The 23,367-nt window shown below is 34.4% G+C and overlaps 1 protein-coding gene across 3 annotated transcripts in view; it reads right to left on the reverse strand.

The window, feature by feature from the left end:
• Positions 1-1,558: 1,558 nt before the first annotated feature.
• The window catches only part of LOC149549498 (peptidyl-tRNA hydrolase, mitochondrial-like), a 35,136-nt gene continuing 13,327 nt past the window's right edge, over positions 1,559-23,367 (reverse strand). For all 3 annotated transcript variants that reach the window (XM_089792872.1, XM_089792873.1, XM_089792871.1), the window contains exons 4-9: positions 22,242-22,309; positions 3,563-3,613; positions 3,290-3,363; positions 2,535-2,593; positions 2,367-2,443; positions 1,559-1,993 (exon numbers count right to left, since the gene is read on the reverse strand). In XM_089792872.1, coding sequence (XP_089648998.1) covers positions 1,877-1,993; positions 2,367-2,443; positions 2,535-2,593; positions 3,290-3,363; positions 3,563-3,613; positions 22,242-22,309 — 446 coding nt within the window. In that variant the 3' untranslated portion in view covers positions 1,559-1,876. The remainder of the gene's footprint in view (positions 1,994-2,366; positions 2,444-2,534; positions 2,594-3,289; positions 3,364-3,562; positions 3,614-22,241; positions 22,310-23,367) is intronic.

Here is a 23,367-nt window from a genome sequence, read left to right on the forward strand (position 1 = left end):
TTGCGGGAATATAAAAATGGGAATAGAAATAGTACTTATTCTCGAATAGAAAATGGGGTTACCTATTCCTATTCTTGTTTGGGTCACCCAAAATTTGATGCGGAATTCACAAACGCAAAAATTTATGTTTTCTAAAATTTTAAAAAAATTGGAATAGGAATACATATTCCTATTCCACCTATTTAAGTGGAATAAAAAATCCTCATTTTTGGGCCAAAATTGGAATACGTATTCCAATTTTATTCCTATTCCAATTCCGATTTGGTGCATCCAAACAGAGAATTCAAAATTTTAAGAATATGCATATGCCTATTCCACTTGTATTCCCATTGCCAAACGGGCCCTAAAGGTTAGGAAACCAAATCTAAAGACATTTTTTAAGTTGGGGTTAAAATAGAGGGTAGAATAGTATAGTTATATTTATCATTTGCTTGAAATTCTAACATTTATTTTACTGGTATACATTTTGTCAAACCAATCCTAATAGTGGGAACATTACAACATGTTTGTAAAATTATGTAAATGTAATAAATGTAAGCACATGTATGGGATGTGTACCCTATGGATAAGGTAAGCTTTTAAAAATATGTGTAATAAATAAATGTTACATGTTACATCAATTGTCAATATATCAGGACAGTTTCCTCCAAATTTGAACAAAACTGTATAGAAAATGGCATGGGTATGCAAATTTCACCCTAACATCATCCAATATAGAACACAAGCTAGAGCCTTTATGAGTAGACTATTTATTGTCTATTTTCCTCAAACAGTTGCCATTTCTTGTTCTTATTAGCTTTTTAATTTGTAACATATTTTTATGTGGCCTAGAAAGTATGGCAAAGTGAGGAATGTCGTGGTCTGTAACTCTGGGCTACTGTGTCTTCACTTTTATATGTTCTTAACATACTTTTTCCAGTTTCAAATTGTGCAATTGTGAGGGCCATGATTATTTTTGGCTATAACTTTGATATGATTCATTGTCGCATTTTTTTTTTGTACAACTTAAGCATAATGCTATGGCGAGCCTGTCATGATTTATAGCTCTAGTTGTCAATATGCTTCGTTTGTCCTATATACAAATAGCATTTTGAGGGGTGACGTCCAATGGTATTGCCTCTGCACCATTTCCTTAAAAGTAATACTCAAAAAGACAAATTTTGAATGTAGATGTTCTGCTATGTAATATAAAGTCTTGAACTTTCTATCAATTAAAATCTTAATTTGTCCGACTTCAAAACAGCTTGAATTTGACATATTTGTTCCTCAGCACCATCACGAAATTAAAACATGTGAAGATAGTTTCTAGTATGTGTAGCTTAGAGCTTTCAATAGATGATTTCCAAAAAATATATATTATTCCACCTAATTTGAAAAATATGCAGCAATTTAAAATCCAACTGACAAGGAACTTCAATTTCAACTGAATTTAATTAGTAATTACAACTTGGAAAAAATTAGGCTGCTTATTATTTTATGCTTATTTTTCCTTTCTTACATAGTCATTTCACACTTGCGAGAAAAAGTACAACCATCCTCATGATAGAAACTAATACTCTTTGGACAGCCAGAACTGCTTTTTAAAAACATTTACTTTGGCTAGATTTTACAACACGTTTACTACCCCAAGGAATGGGTATGTATTCTAGTTTACTGCACCCCCTATGTTGAGTGCAAAATTATTTAAGCAGATGATTGTGCATTGATGAAAGTAGTCAATCTTACAAATAATCATAAAACATCTAAAAGTCAATGAATAAGAAAAAAGAATATGAAGTTGAACAGTATCCATGATGACTATTAAAGAAAATAAGAACAAAAAATTCTATATCATCTAAATATGAGAACTCAATCCTGGTTATTAAATCTCTAAGAATCAGCTACTTTGAACTCTAGCTTTTTGTGCACTGTTCGCCTTACTAGCACTCTTGTTCAGGCCTTCAGTCACCAAAATCCTGATAGCCTCTAATCCTTCTCGCAAAGTAAAGTCCATCTGCATCAATGCACAAAATGAGAGAACATTGAAATTCGCATTTAGAGTTATATTTGTATTAGCTCAAACAAGCGGTTCAAAGTTTAAGCATTGAAGCAAGGCTCTTAAACCTTAACACATTATTTGAACAGGTTATCTAAAAATGTTCTCCATTCACCATGTTAAATACCAATATCTATTGATCTTTTTCTATTTTACCTAAATATGTTCCCTTAAGTCGAATTTTCCTATGATATGTCAAACATATATATGATTTGTCTTTCTATCAATTGTTAGAATAAATATGAAGTAGATCTGGATACGTTTTATATTAAGGCAAATAAAAGCTTCTTCTATTAGCATTATCCACTGCCCATAGAGATCAAATGCATACCTCTTCGCGTTCTTGTTTAGTGAATGGTCGGAGCACAAACTGTGCAGGATCCATCTTCCCTGGTGGCCTTCCTATGCCTGTAAATGAGTGAAAAAATATTTGAAACTTCACAAAGAATAAAACTGATGAGTGCCTCCAGCAAAGAGACTTAAGGACTGCGGTGCTAACCAATTCTTAATCGGGGAAATTCACGGTTTCCTTTGAAATGATCAATAACACTCTTTATCCTGCTTTTCCAATACAGCTAGTAGAAATTATAATATGCCATATTCTGAATAATGATAGCTAGAAGCTCATTTGCTTTAAAAAAATCCATATGCATCAAATTATGGCATTGATCCACCATATCACTTTTATTCCCAACATTTAATCTTTCCCTTGTTAGCATTCATTTGTCCCATGCATCAAATAATTTTGTATATACTTGCAATCATTTGTATAAAATTTGCATGGGAATATTAAATCCAGGATTTCTAGCACTTAGAGACTTTAACATCCCAAAATAAAACAATTATTTCTGTTGAAACCTAATATAACTACCCATCAATGATTGCAGTGTGTCAACACGATGGAAGACTAGAAAATAATCCCAACTCACAAATTTGAAGTACGTGCAAAGTGAAACACAAAGGCTCTGGCATAACATCTTTAAAAAAATACAATGACTCTGGTTAACACCAATATCTACTTTTCATAGAGGAAATAGGAATGGGAATGTTTGCAAAATCAAATTCAGTAAATTTGTAACAGTAATTGAGAATTCATGAAAATGGCAGAAATCAAGACAAATAATAAGCAAAATAAATTACAAAATAGAAAAGGACATAAATGTCACTTCTGCCAAAGGGAAACAGCACAATTTTTAAATAACAGAGATATAATGCAGTAACATGAAATGTGTGTTAAAATTATCTAGCAATTACCCATTGTGACCTCCATGTCCACCCTTCGGCAAAAGTCGCAGTTTGCCAAATGGCAAATCCATGCAATCAAATATCTGGTCAAAAATCAATCAGCAACATTATTAGTACTTTGGGAACAAACATAGAAAACTTTGGGCATGGATACTAGAAATTTACAAGTTATGCTATTACAAATAAGTAGCCTACTTTGTGTAAAGTATTAGATAAAAAGATCTAGAGGAGAGAAAGAAATAGATCACTAAACTGCATTGTTTTTCAATAAAAAGGCATTACCAAGAGTACTTGATTGATAGGAATCTTATAGTATCCAGCAAGTTGTCCAACCTTGAATCATACAATGAATGACAACAAATTTTAGCATAATATCATGAAAAATAAATAGTATTCATCATGCACGTGTGTGGATTCATTATTTATTTTGCATGCACAAAAAAGCATTGAATCTAACAATCTTTTAAAAAACTGTTACCCAGTCGATCCAGAAGAAAAAATATACATCGATATGGATTTGTGCAAATCTGATAGACAATCTTTTAAAAGTTACAATCTCTTGGAAGCAGTTAAAACTGAATGATCCATACCAATGAAAGAATGGGTTGCCAACCAAACATCTTACAGAAATCAAACTCATCAGACAGGAAATTTTTGTCTGAAGAGGGGCTATCAATATTGATTCTGATTTTCAATACAAATTTTGACATGACATCTCTATTATTTTTTGTTGCCTGCATCTTAGCTTGTTCAACTTTTGAATAAGCGATGGGGAGTGAGGGACCCAGAGATTCAATAGCAAAGAAGATAATCTATTTAGAAAGCTCAGGCTCGATTCATTCCTAAAGTTTTTGGTGTGGTTAATGTTTCATCAAGGTTGGGAAGTTAAGACCAGATTTCAGAAAGTTCGCGCCAAAGATTCTTTATGCACGTTGTAGTAGATATGACACTCTTGATCAAGTTTTTGCGGCAGTGTCCTCCTTGAACCTTTTTGAGCTTGATTTGAAGCTAATTATTATTATATTTCAGTGTTACCCCAGGGTGTAAGATGTCTGGGACATTCTGGCGATAGGGGTGTTGGATATGCAGGAAAAAAAATCATAATCTTCCAGCCAAGACTCAAATATGGACATTTTGCACATGCCTGCTTTAGAATCCACTTTTTGGCCAAAAGTTAAAACCTTTCACAAAAGCATTTGTACAGGTATGACTAGCAACTTATTAATACCAAATTTGCAATAAACACAAATCTACTGTTCAGATGTCTCAAGTCTTTCCGGTTCCCATATAAATATGCATCCATATCACCCATTGATATTGCAAAAGTAATAAATTCGGGCATGACAACAGATCATGACAATTTACAGGTTTGCGAGAGGTGCAACTGCATCTCTATTCTCCACTTGTGTGATTCACCCACCCCACAGTCATAAGCAATTTATTAGAAAAAGCAAACTACAACCCAAGTACAGACAATGGTCTTACAATTTCTATATCTATATCACTTTTAAGATAGTTTACTTGTGGACTAATGCTCCCTATTAATATTGATATTTTCTGCTTCAAAATGTTATTTGAAGGATTATTTTTTCACACAGCATCGTACACTTATGGCAAGTATGTCTCTTACAGTTGCACCATTTATTTATAGAGCTTGGAGGAAATTAGAGCATTTTTAAAAATTCAAATATTTAATTTCCCTCAAAAAAGCTCTCTATAAGCTTTTAAAAATGACTTTAATTTTGTTTCACCCACCACCTACACATCCAACTTTGAGGTCAATTCATAGCACTAACACCAAAGTGAATAATTCAAAGTCACTTTATAACTTAGAATATTGAGATAATATCCATCACCTTACGAAACTTGCCAAGACACCGGAAATAGAAATCAAATCATGTCAGAACATAACTGAAGTTGGAAGATGATAACTAATCCTAACACGAGCACATACTATAAATAATATTGTTCTTTGAGAACCAAAGAGAACAAACCCCAAAAGAACCTAGAAAGATCAATGCCATGCAAGCACCTACTATAAATAGCGTTTTTGAGAAACCTAGTGAAATTGAAAATTAAGCTCACCAAGAACATTGGAACTCTTCCAGCACACCTAAAAGTCTAAGCAAAACTAGCCAAGGCCCAAAGGACAAGATGGTATAAAAATGGGGACATTACAAATTAGCTATATCCAACTTCTCAAATAGCCTTTGTATGCAATGTGAGAGACAAGACGATCTTAAGCATATCTTCTAGATTTATAAGTTTCTCAAAGTGTTGTTTATCATCTATCATGAACTATGAGATATATTTTATTAAATTAGAAACCTGTAGGAGGGAAAATTTATTTTGCAATTCTTTGTTATGTGGACATTCTCTTGATTTCAAATGACACACAGAGTGATATAATAGTGCAGTAAAAAATGTCAATGGTAGCTCTAATCGATGATCAACTTCCATTGTCTTGGATAAATAATTGTACATTGTTATTTTTCAAGAAGGAAATATTAATTGGGTTTCAAAAGAGTACCAAGATGTAGTCTATTTTGTGAAGAAATGATGAAAGAAGAGCCCTCTTTCCAAGGAATTTTTTTGTGGATTGTGAGGGCATTTGTGAAGGGTTTGGAGTGAAATCAATTTCACTAGAATAGGATTAGTAAGGGTATCTTAATTCTGTGTGCAATCAATCTTTCATTCTGTGTGAAGAAAAGTTTAAAATTTCAGCAAAATTTGAGGTAGGATCTTCATTTGTCTTCCAATTTGTTTTGTCCTTGTCCCTAAATGTTTAATGGGATTTCCCTTGTTTATAGATTTGCATTTGATAATTTGTTTAATTTTTTGGAGAACTTTAGTATTTTATAGAATTTTCTGATATACCGTAATACAGCATTGTGCTGCCCAATCTCCCATAGAATGTTTGAAATTAATGTTTTATGTTAAAAGAAGGGTGTTGGATACTTCTATTCCAAAAGGATATTGTTCAAAAAAATTATTTATCTGAATTTTAAATTTAGAAGACTTTCAAGCAATTTCCACAGTGTTTTGGAAATTCAATGATTTTTTATGGCACTGTGAAAGGGGGAAAAATGTGATATAGTGGTTATTTGTGATGAATTATTATGTGGAAGTGTGGGTACTTTGCAAAAAGTCGGGGAATTGGACCTGTTTAAAAATGAATCCTAATGCTAAAATTTGTAAAAAATGTAAACCGCCTTAGTTGAGTTTTATTACACATTTGCCGGGGAAGTGATGACCTTACAACTTAAGTACTAGAGAGGGTTATCCCAATGGTTCCCAACGTCGTGTGCGTGTGTGCGTGTGTGTGCGTGCGTGCGTGTGCACGTGTGCGTGCGTGCATGCATGTGTGTGTGTGCGCGTGCATGTGTGCATGTGCATGCGTGTGTGTGCGCGTGCATGTGTGCGCGTGCATGTGTGCGTGTGCATGCGTGCGTGTGTGTGTGTGTGTGTGTGTGTGTGTGTGTGTTTTTCCAAATATATTTTTTAATTGTATAAAATTGTAACATTCAGCATATCAAGATAATAACATTTATAAATCTAAAATCAATGCTCATTCATTGAAACATCATAGACAGAGCATCAAATGAATCAAATAAGAGTTCAAATTTCAATTTCATACATTCATAAAGATAATTTCATTGAAACTGCTACATCCCAAATTTTAGATCTTTTAAAATAATGTCATAGCTGTTGTAATGGTTAGTTAGATGCTGTTGGATATCATGATTCATGTGAAGAATGACTTGTTAGTTGATTTTTGTTATTTTGACAAAAACGATTGCTTATATTTTAAGCTAAAGATTAGTGGTGGTTAAGCTAAAGATTAGTGGTGGTTAGTCGTGACAGTTATCAGTTATTTTGGTTTTTATCGATATTTCAATTTAAATGGAGGAACATGTTATTATTGTGGAAAATGCATTTTGGTTGTAGGAGCAGACGAAGGGGTGGAAGCATTGCTAAATGGGATTTTGATGAAGGATTTAATGACTAGGCAACGGAGTATACTTTGGACAGTCATGAGCTACTTGGTCAATTTTATAACAAGAGAAATATTAAACCTTTAATATCATGAAAGAACTATTACCTCTTTTTCATTTTTGAGACTGTGGATGTGCTCAACATTAGACTTTACATATATATATATATATATATATATGATGCTACCATGATACTCTAATAATGTTTATGAATTGCACTTACAGGTATATATAAATATATGTTTGCGTATCTAGAGAGAATATAATGATAAAAAGAAATTGTATGTACTCTCTAAATTACACAAGCGTATTGATATATGTATATGTAGGTACAATCATAGAAAGAATTCAATAACATGATGAAATTATATTTATATGTATATATATCCACATATATAAACATTATATTTGTTTAAAATTATGGAGAAAATATATACTTCTTTACGGTTCCAAAACATGAGTGTCGCCACCTTTTATCAGCATTGGTTTTTACTTTTTAGAATTTGAACTTACAGAATTCTTGTAACTATAAATCTAGCTCCTTGTAACCGTAGCAGGAGACTATATTTTCTATTCCCCACGGCTGAGAGAGCACTCTCACTAGCGCTCTCTCTCTCTCATTATTGTATACAATTCTCTATGAACCAAGTTCTTCTTATCTCTCGTCTGATATCAAAAGCACAATATCGTACTAGTAATGCAATATTGAGTCGCTCGGGTGAAGCCAATAACACCTCACTATTACTGCTTACTGAGCCACACAGGTGAAGCCATATCATACATAGTGATTGCTACCACATTAGCAATTTACCTTGTTTCTCTCTATATCCAGGTCATGTATCTTTATCAAATTATTCGCATTGTATGCAATGCCTTATGATTCAAGAAAGCTCCTTTTATTCAAATCTAGTATTAGCTTGAACTCGATTTGCATCTGAGAAGCGTCAACTCTGCTCTTTATTTTTTTACTATATTAGGATAAGTTCCTATTTATAAGCATCGGGTGCATGCCCGTAAGGATGAATTACTATAATTCCGAGGATAGGAATGCCTAGCCAATGCAATCATATAGTACTTTTATGTTGTGTAAAATCTGTCATATCTTTGGTCTTGAAATATCTTTTGTTTTTCTCTTCTATTTGATAACTACCAGCTGTGATTAATTTCAAAATGGTTCTTACAAACAATTCTCATTTAAAAGAATCTCATGATTATCATCAGTTTCCTAGGATGCACCTAAGGCCGGTAGAACCAAGTGTAAATGGGTGAAGATGAGAGGAATCTTGCAAGAGAAAAAAAAGAAAAACTATTATTCAGTGTCTTAAATATATGATCAATTAAAGAAAGAGATTGCTTAAGTCCAAGTCGGCTCATGATTGTCCAAGATGTAATCGGTTGTCAAGTCGAGTGGTGGTGATCGGGTTGTTTAATACCCACCTAAATCCTTGGCCAAGGTAGTATAGAGGCATGCTTGCCATAAATGATCACTAGAGGTCGAGAGCGCTAACTAATAGAGGAAAGGTTGATGGAGGAATTCCTCAGCCTTGTTTGTTGCTTAGCCGACACTGTAACAACGGTATGCTATGGATGGCAAGACTATGGTGTCCCAAGCCTAACCCGGGGTAGGGAGGACCTTTCTTGTAAGAGATTGCGTGGGGATATGTTAAGGTCCGCAATTGGGAGGTTAAGCCTATGTCAACACTTGTCCTCTTTGCCAGATTCCAAGGCTTGCACAACACACCATCAGTTAATTCAGTTAACTCAGTATGAATCATAAATCTTTCACTTGTACGTACCTTTGTATTACTTGAAATGTATAGCCGTAGATGTGGTTAAATTGATTTGTTTCTTTTAAACTGAAATCATAGAGTCAGTTAAGGAAGTTAATTTAGTTGTCTTTCATATGAAATGGATATAGTCATTATTTAATTTTGGATTTATTGTTATCATGTATTGTTTCTCAACTATTTCATGTCATCCTGTTATGATATCCGGTCATAATCCTAGAACATGTACTTTATTTCAGCTTAGTAAAAAATGGTATGTTACAAAAACAATAAACATATCATATAATATATCAAAATGTGAAAAAACTGCACGTTCAACAAAATGAAGAGTTAAGACTTTAAGTATCATATCATATATCAAGATTCAAAAATTGTTGCATCAATGTGTCATAATGTTAGAAGACTCAAAGTCACAAACTTCAAAAGTAAAAATGAAAACAAAGATAGTATGTTACTGCCCCTAAGATTTGGTCTCAGAATACTAAATGAAAATGTACACTCTGAATTTGTAGATTTTCACTCTCAATTTACAGATTTTCACCAATGACTTCCAGAATTCATAGATAACTTTGTTCACATTCTAACAGTAGCAAGACAAAATGATTAGTCACTCAAGCGTTACTTTGTTCACTCAGCCCAAACCATATGCAACTTGCAAGGGATACACAATTTGATATTTTAGTTCATATGCTTAAAATTGATATTAGTAATAACATATTTTAATATTTAGGGTTGCCTTGAGGTGTGGGGTGAATGCAAGATTAAAAAATTTGCAAATATTTAATAAAACTATCTTACTTTTTACCTCCCACAACCGTCGGGGGGCAACTTGGCCATCCCACTCGTCTGGTAAATGGTCAACAGTTACTGAAATCTTCATCGACTGTTCCCCAATTTTCAGGACAATTTCTGAAAATTTTGCTTCATCACGGACAGCTTGGAAATGTTTTTGGCCATCCCCGTGTTCCCAAAACCGTTTTTGTTTTTGGAACAAAGGCATTTAGGGTAAAGATTTTAGGTAGCACTATATAATTAATAATCTCAAAAGGTTATTAATATCTATAATTGATACATAACAATTACCATCGACAAGATAATATTTATGCAACATTGATGAGACTGCCCTGCCCAACTGACTTGCTATAAATCTCAAAACCACACCATATGACCTTGGATAAGCCTACAACTAAAATTGTCTAGGCCAAATACCCTCAATATACCTTAATGTCTTGGTTAGCCTATGGGACCATGGAGAAAAAGGCTAACAATAACCACAAACGTGTGCTAGAAAGGGGACATTACAAAAGTGTGTGACTCAATTACTCAAGTGAACAATAATTGAAAAATAAGTAGTTAAGGGCTCGAGGGCTTGTAAAGGCTAAGGATGACTTGGGAAGACACTTTTTCCCTATGAACATTAGACTTGTATGTCTGAGGATCCTTGACCATATGAGAGGGTATATGGTTCCATGTGGTAACCATCTATTGTACTTTGTGATGACACTCCCAGGCTCTCTAGTATTTAGTTCTAGTGTAGCTTAAGTAGCACCTAAAAGATGCAACATACCTTTCCTATGTTGGTGTTAACTTTATTGGATGTCATGCATTCTACATGATTGGTGTTAGTGTAAGCCATCCTTCGTTGTGTATTATGTGAGTGTCTTCTTTGGGTCGTGTGATTGTCTCTTAGTACGGTGGGATGGACCAACGTGTTCCAAATGGTCATCACTGTTGATAATTGTAGCACATGGATTAGAGACAGCAAGGGATATTTTGTACTCATCATCTTTGTACGCCATCTAGCTAGTTTTGTTAATGAATTGTATCTTCAGTCGGATTATTCCTATCAAATAAATCAGATGCACACACACACACACACATATATATACACACACTTGATTAAGTTTGATATAACAATTAGCTAGTGATTGGTCATGGGACATGTCTCCTCACTATTATATATAATGATCAATCTAATGTCTTGCAATGTACAGAAATCAATTAGTGCAATGCAAGATATGCAGTAACCGGTCAAAATTTAACATGGTTTCGGAGCAGCATTAGTTTCCTGCGCCTTCTCTTTAGTGAAAGAATGGTTTGTCATGCCCAAAAATACAAGGCAAAAACACACCAACAAATTTTTATATATTTAATCCTATTATCACTTTTAAATATATAAATAAATAAAAATTTGTTGGTGTGTTTCATGCCCAAAACTCGAGGGCATAAACATGGTTTGTATGATGTGATATGAAAGGAAGTCTCCTGTCACAATATTCAGAAGAGCAGAAATTTTCATTAACAAGCTATCTTTAACAAGTTGATAGATATACCAGAAACGGTGAGATAGGTGGAGTAAGGAGAGACGTAGTTAATCGGGTGAGCTACCTTGTCTGTGCAATGGATAACTTTTTCAGCAGTTCTGCTCGTAATTAATTAGACAAAACTGTGACAAAATTATTGTCTGTCAGATATGTGAGGCAAGCTTGAGAGTGCCATCGAATTTGTTGCAGAAAAAATTCCAACAATTCTGCAATAATATTATCAATAGAAATTTTCTGAAATAAATCAACTAGTAGACAAATGTCAAATATGATTGCATTAGGATGGTTGAATTGACTGAGCGATTTATCAATTTAGACTATTTCTGAAAGTCACGAATGCCTGTACAACGCAGCTATATACACCTATATGTTTATAGACTGAACTGGTGAATGACCATGAACACATTTTCAGGAATATATTTGCCATGAAAGAAGATATTCAGTTAGAGCTTGTTTTGGAAAACAATGATCGATATAGAAATATCAGTTATGTTTGGGAAATTATGATAAACATCTAATTTTATCATTACAAATGACAACTGTATATTGAGCGGCCAGTAATTGAGGGAACCGGTAACAGTTATAATTGACCCATAATGATAACCGCAGAAGACTACAAAGGAAGAATGCAATATAAAACAGGTTGAATCCTTTAATCAAACTTTGCTTAGTGAGAACACAAGAGTACAGGGAAAAGTGCTGTACCCAAAGAGAAGGGGGAATTGCCAAAGTTGAATGGTCTCAGAGTATGGGAAACTCGTAGATATGTGATATCCAAATCCAATATTTTGTAGCTCCTGTATTGTCCATACGGATAGAGGGACCGCTCAAAGGGGGAAATTTCAAATAACATACAGCCCCAGCAATATGTAATGAAGCCATCAGCGCCGCTCCAAACAATAGCCTAGAGAGGTGTGTTCTCTGTCACAGAAGGTATATAGAAATCCCTTGTCACAAGACAAATATGATGATGCTCGAAGATGGGATCAATGCCTTTGTAAATTGTCAGCAACAGAAGTGTCGTAGATGGATGGATCACATTTTTTTCTTTGCAACTGTTGTTTCAATTGATCTCATATTTGAGTTAGAGCAAAATAGTCTCGCATAGCCTTGGGACACTTCTGTGGGATATTCAGTTTGTGGGCTGACCTTGTCAACTCTTCAATTGCCTGCGGATTAAGTGATGAGGCAACATTTCTTTGGTCAACGGTGATTCTAGAGATCACAGTTAACAATAATTTCTAATCAGTTTTGTTGCCATTTGAATACCCTGTGAGATTGCTGAGTTGTTATCAAAAAGGAGAATGTATTCAAAAATCAGCAATTTTCAAGGTCAACCTTCTTGCTAGCCCACGTACTAAATAATGCAATGAACAAAGAGATGTGACTTGTATGAGGATGCTAACAATTGATAAACAATAGTGATATGTTAGCATAGAGATATCATTTGAACAACATAAAAAGGTGGCGGAAACTCTGTCAAGGTCTATCTGAATATTGAATAATTTCTCAACACTGAGAGTGGAAAAGTGTGGTTTAAAGATGGATCAATCCACCAAGACGGGCATGTAAGGAAATGACATCTAAATGACAACAATGAAGAATTGATTAATTATCCAAATCATCAGCAGGCCTTGGATGATCGTGTAAAGCCTCATTGCAAGTGAACAAAAAATATTAAATAAAAATAACACTGTGAAATGAGATGGCACTGTCACTTGTCTAGAGTAAGGAGTTTTGCTTGCCTAAAATTTAGGCCCCTCTACTGTCATGAATGATAGACACTAACAATGTCTAGTTAAGTGGATGAAGTTAAAATCAAAGCAAGCACATGTTTTTCCACAATTTGTTGCAGGCAGGAAGGTGGCATGACAAGTGCCAGGGAGGCTTCAATCTTGTGTGCAAAGGGAAGCCATGGAACAACATATTGCATATCAAACAAATACCTTTACATGATCAAAGGAAATTCGAGTTGTTGTGAGTGGTCAACGAAGTTTATTTCCTGAGAATTCGTATGAACCATCTACTGGTCTCTCTTTGTTGAACAGAGCTTGAAGTATGAGTTGCAAATTCATTCATGTGGCATGAGCATTCTTAGTCAAGATTTTGGCATTCCGTAAATGGGTTTTAAACAAATGGCAAGACATATTTGTTGCTATTGGTAAGCTTAATGAATGTTTGGACTTGTATTGGATGAAAGGACCAAACTAGAACTTGGAAGAAGATTGATACTCAAAAAGAAGAAAGAAGCAGAAGGATGTCTATGAGTGTTTGATCTAGAATAAGGAGATAAGTATTCTCTCTTGAGTACAATTTTATACATCAATAGTTTCATTTCCCACAATTAATCATATTTAGGGTTTGAAGGTGAAATCCACAAAGTTAATCTCTTAATTATATTCCTATATGTACTATAAGAGCTATTTGTCTTGTTCTTTTATTTGGTCCTTGAGGAAGGTCTTACTGGAAAAGAAGAATCGTGCAATAGGAATGATGTTGAGGCACTTGTGTCAATGATGGTAGCATCTAGGATTATGAAACAAAGTCGAGACAAAGGAGGCTCAGGGGTGGACTGCGAGGAGATTTTGTCCAAATCTCTAGATGATCATATAACTATCTAGTTTAGGGCTTGTTCTTATGATCGCAGGTCTTGGATCTAGCTCCTTCACACACATGTGAATCATGTCAAATGATAAGAGTCCCTTGGAGCAAGGTATCTTCCATGACTAAGATTCTGCGAGCAAGGTATCCTTCCGTGATAGAGGGAGCAACAAGAGGATTTTCTTAAATTGATTGTCGGGGATCTTGACCGTATTGGCTCATAGGAAGCAAACCACATCGAGATGGTTTCTCGAATGATTGGGAAACTGTAACAATCATAGGAGTATGATTCATGGGATGAAGTTCCATGTATGTAGGTCGTAAGGCCTTTATGTGGATATCTAGACAATAACATTCCTAGAAAAATGGATACTTGTTGAACCAAGGAGAATGACACGACTTGCTGCCAGGAGGTTAGAAGGTTGATACCAGATTCAAAGGGAGTTTGACACTTCATCAAAGGCAACCTTGGGCGAGGAAGTCAAAAGATCAATGTCAGGTTCAGAGGGAGCCTGACAGTTAATCAAAAGCAATCTTGGACGAAAAGGTCAACAGATTGATATCTGCTTAATGAGTTCTTCTTTGTGAGGGAGAAGCTCAAGATGAAATTCCTTTCGATGTGTTCTTCTCTATGAGATGTTTGAGGTGAAACCCCTTGTTCCACCCTCTCAGAGTAGCCCTGGTGGATCCATCCTCTAATATGGTTCATGATAGACGTATTTGGTCTGACTCTTTGACCTTAATGGCTTATGGGCCCCTATGAACATCATTGTGAAGTGACGATCTCACAATAATGGTGGATATCACATGCGGTGACATCTATGAAAACACGCTATCATGATAGATGTCATGTGGTTGATGTCTATGGAGATCATGATAGTGCATATCTCTTATGTAATTAACTAAGTAGCGTGCAACTACTATAAGTTATATTATTGAGATATGGCATGGTGGATACTATGAGACATAGTATCAGTAAAGACACCATGTGCAGATATCTTCTTTGGTAGGCATCATGAGACTTGATACTAGTGCACATACCAAAAAAGATATGAGTATGGTGAAATATCATATGGTTGATATTCATGAACATATCGTACTCCTGATGATACTGTGAGGTAAAATCTGTTATGGTGGATATCATTTGATATTTGTGGATATACCATATCTTTGAATATCATCATCTTTTCTCGCAATACATTAGCATATTGTATTGTTTATTTGGATAGAAATTATCCTCCCTAGCTGTGAAGGAGTGCTTAATAAAATTGTATATTCAGTCAGATTATTCTTATCGATGAAATCAAATGCAAAAGTGGTCTATCAACCTTGAGTATTTGATTACTATCATTCTTTCGTATTCTGTTACGATTATGGTTATTAATCATATGTATATCTGTGTGTGTGTGTGTGTATAAATTGTTAAATATACATATATATATATATATATATGCAAATTGTTGTATATACACACGTACATACATACATACATATATATATACATATACACTTGATTAAGTTTGATATAACAATTAGTTAGTGATTGGTCATGAGACATGACATGTCTCCTCACTATTATATATAATAATGATCAATCTAATGTCTTGCAAGGTACATAAATCAATTACTGCAATGCTCATTTCAAAAAAAAATGTAATTCAAGAACATTAGAATCCCATCCAGATGTAAATTGTAATCATGCCTATTGGAATTCTCTTGAAGAGGAAATGTAATTTGAATGTAATGAGAATTGGTTAATTTAGTAGCACATCTTAGTGTTAGAACATAGCACAATGAATTGAATATTTACATTCAATATTAAATATTGCAAATGATCACAAAGAACATGCAAACCTTCAATTTGGGCTTAAAATGAACCTCCTTGGTGTTGACAACTTCCTAAACCTGTTTCACAATGAAACTTGCAGAAATTATTATAAGTATTTCTAGTGATTCTCTAAGTATGTCAGGCATTAGAAAATGGACTTTTTCCTTTAAAGTTTCCTCCAAAAAGTGAAAAGGCTCATCCCAAATCCCCAACCCCAAAGGATAACTTTTCAGACTGCATTGTCAATAGTTTTTGAACATTGGACATCAGGCTTTCACATTCTCAATTTCGACTACTTGGCAAAATGGGTAAGTCAAAACCCTAACTTCCAATCCCAAATTACCATCTTTCATACTTCAGACTTAGGACTTCTCCTTATTGTTTTTGTCTATGCTTGGTAATGATTAAGCTAAAATGTTGTTCCTCAAGACCTCAATTCAATTCTTTGTACTTCAAACTTTGGGATTTCTCTTTTCCAGATTCTTCTAATTTGTAAACAAGATAAAGTGAAACTCCAATCCTTGAAGCCCGAATCTCTTCTCTAGTTTCTTCTACTTTACAAATAAGTTAGAGTGGAACTCCAATCCCTTGGCCCAATCTAGTGCTTACTTCCAGTGCATCTTCAAAAGGTCATAACTTCTACGTAGTGATTAAAGATCGAGCTTCTCTATATCATCAAAAAGAGCTCAAAAAGATCTAAAACTACTTTCTTTGAGCGTAGCCTATGGTAATTGTTCTATGCGTCCAATGAAATATTAGACCCTGAATTTCACCCCCTTAGACCTCCTAAAATGCAGTTTTCTGAGGTATAGAAAATACCTAAAAACGTAGACCCTTTATAATTTCAATCCCCTTATTGAGTAACCTTTCATGGGATGATCTCAGGTATTCAAAGGTGTATGTGTTCACTTTTTCATACTCCTTTGTGGTTGAACTTCATCTGCAATGATTAGTCTTCCATTGGTATCACCATGCTTATACATTGGTGAGGACTTCTCTCCTACCTATATCTTTGTATCATTGTGTTCTATGCGATACTACTATGCATGTAGTTGTGCATGTAAGACTTGTTACCTTATCCTATGTGGTGCTATTTGATGTTAGTATTTTTTTTTAAACTTTGATTCATCGAGTTTTGCCTTTGTCCTTTAGACAAGGCATTACAAAGATGCGTCCTTGCCCATAACATTTTAGGGGGGCCTTGAAAACATACCTAAGCCATCCTTGATCTCCCATGTCAAGCTACATACATCTTGAACATGATGTGAAAAGTTCAAAACCCTAAAAGATGTTCAACGACATCAATGGTATCCCTTGACTATGCCTAGATGATAAACATAAAAATCATAAAAAGAGCTAAGGTTTGGAAAAATAAAAAAGGTGGGGCATTTTGATGGGTTTGTGACCACACCAACATAGAATAAAGTGCCAAAGACCACTCTATCCAGTTTGATCTGAATCCTTTCCAACAACCCAGAATTAATGGCATGCCCAGACATTTTGAAGGCAGGCTACGAATCTGGCAATTTGGTCTTGTAGGTTATGAGGGGTATTCATTAAAAATAGATCTCCTGCCCTAAACCAAAGCATAATCCATGATGAGGGATCTCCAAGCTTTAGCCTAAGCAAAGGATGTTGAACCAAGAAAGATAGTATCATCAACAAATTGTTGATGAGAAACAACACTTTCTGAAGTAGGAGGTTTGATACCTTAAAGAATGCCTTGTAAAACTCTTTTATCAATGTTACTCCCCAACATATCAGCTAGCAAAATGAACAGGTATGGGGATAAGGGATCCCCTTGCCCAAGCCCTCTAGAAACGGAAAAGAATCCCTACAGTGAGCCATTTACCAGAACAGAATAATTAGAGAATCTTCCCTTCAAATCCATCTTTTTTTAGTACTAAGGAAAGAAAAGGCCAGGAGACCATGTCATAAGCTTTTGAGATATCCAGCTTGAGAAGCATATTTCCTTTCTTACCATTTTCCATTAGAATGGAGAGCTTTGCGCACCGTAATCACTGGATCGGTGATCTGCCTACCAGGGACAAAACCTTTTTGATGGACATGAATCAGCTTGTCAAGAAAAAGTTTAATTCTGTTCACCGAGTTTAGATAGAATTTTTGTATAGGGTGTTACAAAGATTAATGGGGCAAAACTCTCCCATTTTTCTTGGCACCACATCTTTTAGGAACGAGGACTGTATCTGCATCCTTAATTGGCGTCATTATATACACAATTTGGGGGCATTACATACACACTCATATGACATTTTGCATAGTGTTTCGGTATCAAACTACAGCTATGCTGATCATGCCTTGTCACCTTTATTCACGCACTAGCAGACCAGTCTGTAGATTAAAATGTGTTCTTCCATCTTAGTCTTATGTACCTCATTGCATGCTACTTTCCCAGTCCCAGTCCTAGTCCCCTGCTCAAACGAAAAAAACTGTTCTCACAAAGGACTGATTTCGTTTTTCTTGTAGAATATCAAAATTATAGAATTGCAGATGTCCACACTAACTGGGTCTTCTTTTCACAGTCTCCAGTGCCATACTTAAACTTCTCAACTTCCCAATCAGGCTGAGATCATTGCATTCTTGTTCATTTTCAAACTCAAACTTTGATGCAGGAAATGATAAGGCATAGCAGCAGATATAGCTAGTATACTGCTTTGCTCCATTTTTGTAATTGTCATCTTACAGGATTTTGTTGTATCTATTATATTAGGATATATGCATATTGACAGTGAGAACACCAAAATTTTCTTAATTTGTATGTCAGCTATCATTTAAATTCACAATTCAGCTCTACTGTTATGTAATATGACTATATAATTAATAAAGTGAGTGCATTATCATATGAAAAAATGAAATTTCCCTACTTCATGGTTTCCTTATTTTTAAATAGCTGTATCATATCATTCCAAATATAAGGCCCCCATCCCTTGCAATCCCCTGTCCAATAACACAACAGAGAATACATTATACTCTTTGCTTTTCACACTTTGCAAATAATTGTCTAAATAACTATTATAATCCATTTAAGTGCAACAATAGATATCTTGAACAGGAAAGTCACCAACTTAGCAGCTGGTGCTAATATTTCCCATCAGTCCACTCCTTGACATTGTCCATACAATTTGACTATAAGCTGAGCTTTGTACTTATCCAAGAAACCACCAGCTTTGCACTGGATATGATACATCCAGTTGCATCTAATGTTCTTCTCTTGGGAGAGAACACCTGTCAACTCACATGCATTATTTTTTAGCAAAATACTAAAATGTCTAAAACTACCTTAATGGCAATTCTCCGATCCAGTCCCATGCAGCTTGAAGGTCTTACATGTGATTCTATGATTTGACCCTACAAGGTCAAAAACTCAATTGTCAAAGGAAATTCAGGAATTTGAAAAAAATTGAGAGCAGCACTGAAGAGGGATCATAAACCCAATTGGAGATTGGAGAGTTTTCCTAGGAAAGTCCATTCCTTAGTTTCTCTCTTCAACAGCATCCTACTCAGTCTTTATAGAGAGGCAAACATGCAAGTGGACCAACTTTTGCAAAAGAAGGCATCGATCAGAATGCCCAAGGACCTGGCTTTCAAAAATCTTGAATAAGGGTCTTGTAACCATATGATAGACTCAGATGCCTTATCCCCGTATAAGAAGTCAAAGTCCTAAGGCTCTGTATTTTACAAATAGTAAAATGACCGAGAAATCAATTTACACATTTTCGAGTACATTTTATCTGGTTGGCTTAAGAATCATAGATTTCATAGTGCATATATTTTTATTGAAATCTCCAAATATATTTCTGGTTTAATTAAACCGAGAGGCTTTTTGCAGTGGAAGCATTCATCAATGTAAACATTTAGCCTTTTGAAAAAAAATTGATGCCTGTTTCCTTAAAAAAAGGGTAGTGGAAGAGTGGAAGGCCATAACCGATGAAACATAGCAGCACTAAAGAGGGATCATACACCCAATTGGAGATTGGAGAGTATTCCTAGGAAAGTCCATTCCTTAGTTTCTCTCTTCAACAGCATCCTACTCAGTCTTTATAGAGAGGCAAACATGCAAGTGGACCAACTTTTGCAAAAGAAGGCATCGATCAGAATGCCCAAGGACCTGGCTTTCAAAAATCTTGAATAAGGGTCTTGCAACCATATGATAGACTCAGAAGTCTTATCCCCATATAAGAAGTTAAAGTCCTAAGGCTCTGTATTTTACAAATAGTAAAATGACCGACAAATCAATTTACACATTTTCGCCTACATTTTATCTGGTTGGCTTAACAATCATAGATTTCATAGTGCATATATTTGTATTGAAATCTTCAAATCTATTTCCGGTTTAATTAAGCCGAGAGGCTTTCTACAGTGGAAGCATTCATCAATGTAAACATTTAGCCTTTTGAAAAAAAATTGACTCCTGTTTCCTTGTAAAAAAGGGTAGTGGAAGAGTGGAAGGCCATAACCGATGAAATATCTAACATGTTGTAACAGATACGGAGTAGTGGACGAGTCAGCAGGCATAACTGATGAAACATTTTTAAATACCAAAGCTCTATCCAAAAGAAGGATGTATAGCTGGTTCAAACTGAAGAACTTATTGTCACGAAGTGAAATTGTTTGCATAGTACTTATGCGAAATTCTTTTAAATTGTCTGATCTGTTTCTCTGGTAAATTTGCAATGCTTTTAAATTGTCTAGTCTGTTTTGCCGATAAATTTGTTATAAGCTTACACTCAAAAAAAATTAAAATATCATTATCAATCATGTAATGAAGGCAGACTGTTTTTTTTTTTTTTTCAATTTTTTGTAAAACCAGGGATCTGGAATTTTAAATATATTGTTAGAGATCTGGGTGTGAACATTTAATCGTATGAGTAAGACTCTAAATAGGAGATTTTAAAAAGTTAATGGGAATTGCAATTTAATTCCTAAATCAATGGAATAAAAGCCACATCTGAGGAAGAAATAGGCAAATTAAGAAGGATCACTCATTTTTAAAAAGAAAATACAGCGGCTAGAAAAACAAAATAGAACTGCGCATCAAAACTTGGAAAAAGCGGTTTTATGAAATAGAACTGTGCATGAAAATTCGGAAAAAGGAGATATAAGTTGAGGTTCATCGTTAAGCCTCTTATTCCCATCTATGAAAGTTTATTTTCCTCTGCAAACTACAGAATGCACATTTTACAATGGTTTAACAAATTTGTATAACATTTTCCAGTATTTCATTTCAAGTTTTCCAAATATCGTTATTAACAAATTTCCTTGTTTCTATCTCTTTATTTACTATTCAAGAGTAAGACATAGTATTCGACATGAGGAATGAAATATCAACTAATCAAAGATAAGTGTCATAGTGATTTTGAGATATTCAATATTTATTATTAATATTAAGGAGAATATTTTTATAAATTTATTATTCATTTAAATAATGACAATTTATTTTATTTTGATGATAATTTTGGAATTTAATGGTTGATATAAAAAAATTATAATTTAGAATTAACAATTTATAAATTACCATTTTAAAGGAAAACTTCAATTATTTAAGTTTACTGTGTAAATTTTAATAATTTGATTGTAAATATGTGATAAGCTCATTAGAATAACTAATTAAATTTTTATAGATATATTCCGTAAATAATGAATATTTTTGTTTGATATTTTAAGAAGTTAATATTAATTTTTAACTTTAATCATTTTTAAAAAATTAAAATTTAAACATAATCTCACAATAGTGAAAAATATAATAAAGAAATAAATTTTATGTTTTTAAGAATATATAATATAGACATGTTAACAAGAACTATAACGCTTAAACCATAACAAAATCATATCTTCAAATTGGATATTTCTCAGCTTATTTTACCAAAAAAACTAACTAAAATTTTAAGTATGCTAGTATATAACTTTTTAGTATTGTTAACATAATTGTGCCTTCCTAAAGTCCTTTCACCTTGGCTAACTTGAGCTCTGATTAATTTAGGCTCTTACCGGATACTCACAAGACCTTTCACTATTCAACTCTTTCTGAGAAGTATGGCTTCTCACTATATAAATATAAGTATATGGTCTTCTAACTGTAAAGATTTGAGTCCAAAAATTATCACTTTTGTTGAGCAATATAAAAGTTGCCAATTCATCCCATTAGCACTCCTGAATTTTTCAAAGACTAAAATTGATAATTTTGGCCATTTTTATTGACTTTATTTGTAAGTGATCACTATCCAAACTGCAACACTTATGTTTGTCCAAGAAAACATAAATGCCTCTATCTATGTGAGAGAGCTAGTGAGAAATCGCAATTCTAAATCACCACTCCTATTGCCTAACAAAATAAACTGTAACAAAAAGGCTAAGGCATGCAGTAAGGAAATGTTACAAGGTTGAAGGTTGAGTTGCGTTACTTACTGATTGTCCACTGACATTCATGAAAGTCTGTGGTTTAGCTAACATTACAGGTACGCCATCAATATGCCCTGCAATCACAAGCTTACAAAGAGAGGGGAAAAAATAATATATTACATCAGGAACGAATTCCAAACTCAGAAAGAAGCAGACTTGTTCCAAAAGAAAGCAAATAAACCAGTAATGAAAAGTATAAAGCCATGCCAACCATGTGTGCCTTGAAGATCAATAATATAGGAAGTGACATTAAAGTTTGAAGAAGCAGAAAAAACAGACACAATCAAATCCAGAAACAAAATTACATTGCAAATGGATTGTGGAAATCTAATAAAATTGATTGAGGATCAGTTAAGTTTGGAGCATAAACCATGCAGATCGATAATTGTGTAAATTTGTCATAGATTGCAGTATAGATGTTGAAACCATGGATGGACTACTGGCAGAGTAATCTCTGAGTTACAAAAACTGGCCGAGTTTTCTCACTTGGCGAGTTTTTATGACTTTTACTGGTGCCAAAAACTTGCAGAATTTTTGGCAAGAACTAGTTGAGTACTTGCTGAGCTTTTGTTAAAAACTCAGTTGTAGTTTTAAAACAGCCGTTAAAGGCAAAAAACAGCCCAAATCAGTTTCATTTCTCATTTCTTCACTTGTATTTTGCTGAGAGGGGAAAAGTCTTCCAAACACTTGCAAACTGATTTTGATCGATTTGAAGTGAACTTGAGGCAGGTTTGAAGCACATTTGCAGCAGGTTTGGACCGGAGTTTTTGAAGAGGATGACATCAATGATTTGAAGAGGCAGACTATGGAGTGAAGGTGTGGATTTGGTTTTAGGCTGGATGACATTGAGTTGAATAAGTAGTCACTGCTAGTGCCAGGAGAAGCTAGAGGCAGAGCTATATCTAGGATTGAGGACAAGCCACAGACTGAGTTAGAGATCCCGAGCAAGAAGAAAATCATGGCCAGTGCAGACTTCTAAGATTAGACCCTCTGTTCTACCTCTCCCTTAGTTTTTATTAAAACTAAGAAGAGGAAGATGTAATTGGAATGATGTGTTTACTTTTAGTTTTAACTTTTACATAAATTATTTACTATTTTTCTTCCAGCGATGAGTCTTCCTCAAGAGAATGAG

This window comes from Cupressus sempervirens, chromosome 7, assembly GCF_028749045.1.
Source record: "Cupressus sempervirens isolate cs-2001-9-10 chromosome 7, ASM2874904v1, whole genome shotgun sequence".
NCBI classification, from domain to species: Eukaryota; Viridiplantae; Streptophyta; class Pinopsida; order Cupressales; family Cupressaceae; genus Cupressus; species Cupressus sempervirens.